This window comes from Xyrauchen texanus, chromosome 16 (assembly GCF_025860055.1).
Source record: "Xyrauchen texanus isolate HMW12.3.18 chromosome 16, RBS_HiC_50CHRs, whole genome shotgun sequence".
Lineage (NCBI taxonomy): Eukaryota > Metazoa > Chordata > Actinopteri > Cypriniformes > Catostomidae > Xyrauchen > Xyrauchen texanus.
The window spans coordinates 2154015-2159014 of record NC_068291.1 but is presented as its reverse complement, the minus strand read 5'-3'; the positions used below and the strand labels follow the sequence as shown (position 1 = coordinate 2159014).

The following is a 5000-nucleotide window of genomic DNA, read 5'->3' as shown; positions in this document are numbered from 1 at the left end:
TATGTGTTTGTTTAATGTAAGGATGAATAAGTGTATTTATTACACATTTATAACAAGTTAAAATGCTCACAATTTGGCAAATATTGGACTAAAGTTGCCTGTTTTATTCATGTTGCTATAACTGCTTATAAAGGATTTATAATGCATTCATAAATGACTTATTAGTCATTAATAAACCCATTTTTAAACTCTTAACAATGGGAACATTAATGTAAAGTGTTTTATAGTTTTTTACTGTTTAATAGCTCTGTTAAAGGCTAAAATGTCTTGAATACTTTCTCATGAAATCCATAAATATCAAGCAAGCCAAATTTAGACACGACTATCTAACCAAAAAAGCTGGTTAGAAAGAGCAATAACACTCAGTAAAGCGTGTTGTTAATAAACAAACATTTGAAAGTAAAGATGAGAGTGATGCGCTCCAAACTGCTCCAAAATACGTCTGTAAGCGGCCCAGGATGGACAAACAAAACATACGAGCATCTGAGAAACTATTAACAGCACAAAACATCCAATTGTGTTCAGGGCTCACTGAAAATAAGAAATAAGTTCAGAATGATATATTTGTAGCTGTTAAAAATGTCTATCATTCTGAACCGATTTGAAAATTAGGCACAAACTCAGTTTGGTCAAAGGTCAGCTGGCTGGCGGTGGCCACCGCGAGAACCGAACCCCTCTCCTGAGCTCATGAATATGTGGGCTGACCACAGGCACGGATCTGTGTGAGTAATGTTTTCTGAAACCAAATTACTGTAAGCCGATCCCATCTGGATAGTGTCAGAGCCGGGCCGCTTCGGTTACCCGCGATAGCATCACACAGACAGCAAAAATCTGATTAACCCAACAGCACTGAAACACTTGTTTAGAGAGCACGAGCTTTTAACTTAAAATACACTAATGCAATTCCCATTGCTGCTTTATCCCCAGCTAATACAATAAAACGGATGGGGTGGACGGAGGAAGGAAATGCGAGAGATGTGCTAGATTCGCCAACTCAGTAATGAAGTCAAACAATTTTTCAATTGAATTTGTCTGCGAGTGCTTATAGAGCTTTTCTGCATACAAACATAATCGAACTGTCAGCTTGATGATGAAATAAAAGTGCTAGTGAGGACTGGAAATTGGGTCAGAATAAAAGAGAATCCGTCTAGTCAATCTGTGCTTCCGGTCATATTGAATACACCAGTGAGTAAAGAAAAAAGTCAAATTGGCCGAGTGAATCAACACACATTTCTCGGCGGCTCAATACACTACTATACCAAACCACCGATACCATGAATAGCATTTGTTTATTTTTTTGAGCTGAATATCCCAATAACAACATCAATGTCACTACACGTGCTAGTAAACTCATTGATGGCGATTTTGATGTGAATGGAGTGCAACGGTGCATTTGAGGTCAGTGTGTACGACAGTGAATTCACCAACATACAGTTGAATTCCACATCAGCCTCTAAGAATGCAATTGGTTGTAAACAATCATGCCGTTCACACACAACGACTGTTAAAACAAAGCCGCATTCATTACCGCTAAATTGATTACACTGTCATTGACAAGCTACCTGAAATTCATCATAATACTCACTGGAAATATACAAGAAACGGTGCTACCTCATTTTACTGAATATTTTAAGAAAACACGTTAGAGGAAAAACATATTAGCCTGTATGTACTTAAAACTTAATTGAGCTGAGTATTTTTTTAATAAAGCAATTAAATGTATAAAGGCAGCAAATGGCCAGTCAACAACAAACAAAAGCCCTAAACCCCCAAACGAGTTATTTTGTTAAAAGAACAAACACACAGAAAGCGTTCTGCACATAAATGTACATTCACATCTATTTAGCATAACACATTGATAACAGAACTGTGTGATAACGTCTCTATAATGACACGATTTTCTATGCAGGAGTACATACAGATTCCTTTTATGTTATATAATTATGTAATACATTCTATCATGATTATACACACTACCGATCAAAAGTTTGGGGTCTCTTGACTGAAATGTTTCTCATGATCTTAAAGATCTTTTGATCTGAAGGTGTATGATTAAATGATTAAATGATTAAATGATTAAAATTAGTTTTGTAGATAAAAATTGAATTGTGCCACCATATTCATTTATTTCATTATAAAAGTAAAATATAATTAAAAAACAGTTTTTGAAATGGATGACTCTGATGAAATAATAAAGAAAAGCAGCCCATAATAAGTGCCCAACACAGATGGGAACTCCTTCAATACTGTTTAAAATCATCTCAGGGTGAAACCTCAAGAAGTTCATGTCTGCAAAATCTACACCAAGATCATCAAATATTACACAGTTTTCATTTATTTGGGATTTTGTTTAGTCACAACATTATTCCCATATTTTTATTTATGTCATTCCATGATGACTTCACTATTATTATAAATGTGTAAGCATAAAGTAATTTGGTAGAACAGATTTCGGTTTGAGAAGCTCCTCTGGAACAAGTCCACTCTTACATACTGTATATTTCAAATAAAGGTGTAACTGCTGGATTATGTGCGTGAAATACATCAACTGTATTTTCTGAAGCTGTGATTATGCTGTTATTACATATGAAACATTTAAACTGCAATTGTCTCTATGAAAGGATGACATTAAATCTGTAAATAAATCTCACTGCAGTTTGACCATATCAGACAGGAACATTTAAACTGAGATCAAATTAAATGCAAACAAAATGTGCTACTCTACATAAAAACCAACAGAACAGAATATATATATATATATATATATATAATCTCAATATACATGACACTTGAGCTCATTTTCAATAAGTGATGTATTTATTATATAGTGTAATAGTGAAATGTGTGTGTAGAGTTGTGTAGAGCAGCTGAGCTGTATTGAAGCGGTGTGATCCTTCTTATCGTAAAACTACACAGCAGATTATAAAAGTGTGTTTAAGATGACTGTAATCACTCGGTGTCCTAAATGAAGTTATTTCAGCTCATTTCAATATGTTTCTAAAGCAAATGTTGCTAGTAGAGCATTACACATTAAATTCAATAATCTTTAAAAAAAAATACATATATTGAGCTTTGCACAATATTCTTTATGGCAATATCAATCTTTCAGATTTTTTTACGAATATCAAAGTACAAGTTATGCATTAACCTTAATGTACAGAGTTTAGAACAAACGACTGTCTCTTAAAATATCAGCACACACAGATGATAAATAAATACAAAATCAAACATAGAAATGACTATGTGTGACCATGTTTACGTTTCATGTGTTAATATTCAAATAATGGTCTACAGATCAAAGCTCAAGAAGAACTTTAAATTAAAAAGGATCATGTTGCTTTAAAAATTAAGGAGTCAAAATGAAGAAGAAATGTAAAATTCAATGACAAAAAAAAAATCTTCATGAATATCTCTTTATATGTTTACAAGAAAAAGTTGCATTTTCCTTGTGTATTCTTAAAGCGACTGCATTATTTCACAGCCCGCCGTGTGCTGCGACTTATAACGGCACTGATACGCCCCGGGACACCCAGACCCCTTTAGTGGCTCGTCTGGTGCCACTCCAGTCTCCAAAAGACATTTCTTTCAAATTGTCTTCTGTCCTGCAGTCTACTCATTTAAAAACATGTCTCTCTTCCCTTTGTCCTGCATTAGGGCCCTTCATTTAAAAAAAACACACACACACACTTAATAATTGAATAAAAGAGAAATTGTCCAGCTGATAGGACTCATGTTTAATGCAACAAACTGTAAGAAATGTAGAAAGAACAACCTACTTTAAAAGAAAGAAAACTGTGTGCTCTACTGTACACCTCTAAACACATTGGAAACAGAAACTGTGTGTGTGTGTGTGTGTGTGTGTGTGTGTGAAGAGTTACAGTGAAGCCATGCAGCAGAAAATCCCTACAGTAGCAGCCAAAACTTCAACCCAGAGCAAGGAAATTGTATTATCAACATAAACAGAGAGTTTTCAAAGACAAGCTAGAAAAGCAGAGGCAAAGAACGAGCGGAACAAGCAACAACAGTCAGAAAGGAAGCAGGTTAGCGCGTGAAAGAGGAAGATGCACCTACTGGTTATGATAGCTGAGAGGATCAGGGATGCAAAGTTCGGAAATGTCCATCAGCCCAGTTTAGCATTCCAGGAGGAAGAGCAGAAGGAAAGAGAAAACGCCGGACACCCACCTCTCCCCCAAAAACCACACGCGAGCACCTCAGGAAAAGTTGCGGTGAAACGCCCCTCCAGCAGCGCAGCCCACCGCCAGCTCAGGTACGCATGTGTGTGTGTGTGTGTGTGTGTGTGTGTGTGTGAAAGTGAGGGGGAGGGGGACTGAGGAGGGTGTAACGGGGAGAGACAGAGAGGCAGAGGCTGCAGCAACAGGACAGCGTGCTACGATGAGCGCACAAGTGGAGGAGAGGCAGAAATGAGTGTTTGTGCGCTCAGTGTCGGCCTCTTTAAGACTGAAAGGCTTGATGAATATGGAACAGCTGCTGTTGCATGCTGCCTTACAGGGGCGGGGCTTCAACACAGAGAGGAGGTGGAGTTACAGTAGGGAGGGGGAGGGGAAAGTGAGCTGGGGGTGGGACGCGGAGGATGAAATTCTCCCACAGACGATCGCACACTCCTCTTCACACACACACACACACACACACACACACGAACAGCCAGTCTTTCAAAAATACTGAAGAAATTTTATACAAAATGCAATATATATATAATTATACTGACAAACAGAAATAATCTCTCCTATATGAGGAAGAAATATTTACATTATTATTATTTAATTATTTTGACCAGGAATGTCACTGAACACAATTCTTAAAGGTTCTTATTTACAACTACAGGCCGACTAAAAATGTTTGCTCACATAGTTATGTTTAATGTAACTGTCCTTCAAAAACATGTTTTTTTATTAAAAAATATAAAAAAAGTCCTCTTTTTATTAATCACTTGTTTGTATATATATACACTGAATTGTTTAAGTGATGCATTCAATATATAT

At 36.5% G+C, this 5000-nt stretch overlaps 1 protein-coding gene across 2 annotated transcripts in view; it reads right to left on the bottom strand.

The window, feature by feature from the left end:
- The window catches only part of LOC127657289 (steroid hormone receptor ERR2-like), a 92859-nt gene that overhangs the window by 83625 nt on the left and 4234 nt on the right, over positions 1-5000 (bottom strand). Inside the window, exon 1 of one of the 2 annotated variants that reach the window (XM_052146017.1) lies at positions 4072-4433. The exons of the other annotated variant lie outside the window; for it this stretch is intronic. Within the exon in view, the coding sequence (XP_052001977.1) occupies positions 4072-4121 (50 nt within the window). The 5' untranslated portion in view covers positions 4122-4433. Of the gene's footprint in view, positions 1-4071; positions 4434-5000 lie in introns of those variants that run through there. 2 annotated transcript variants of the gene reach the window in all.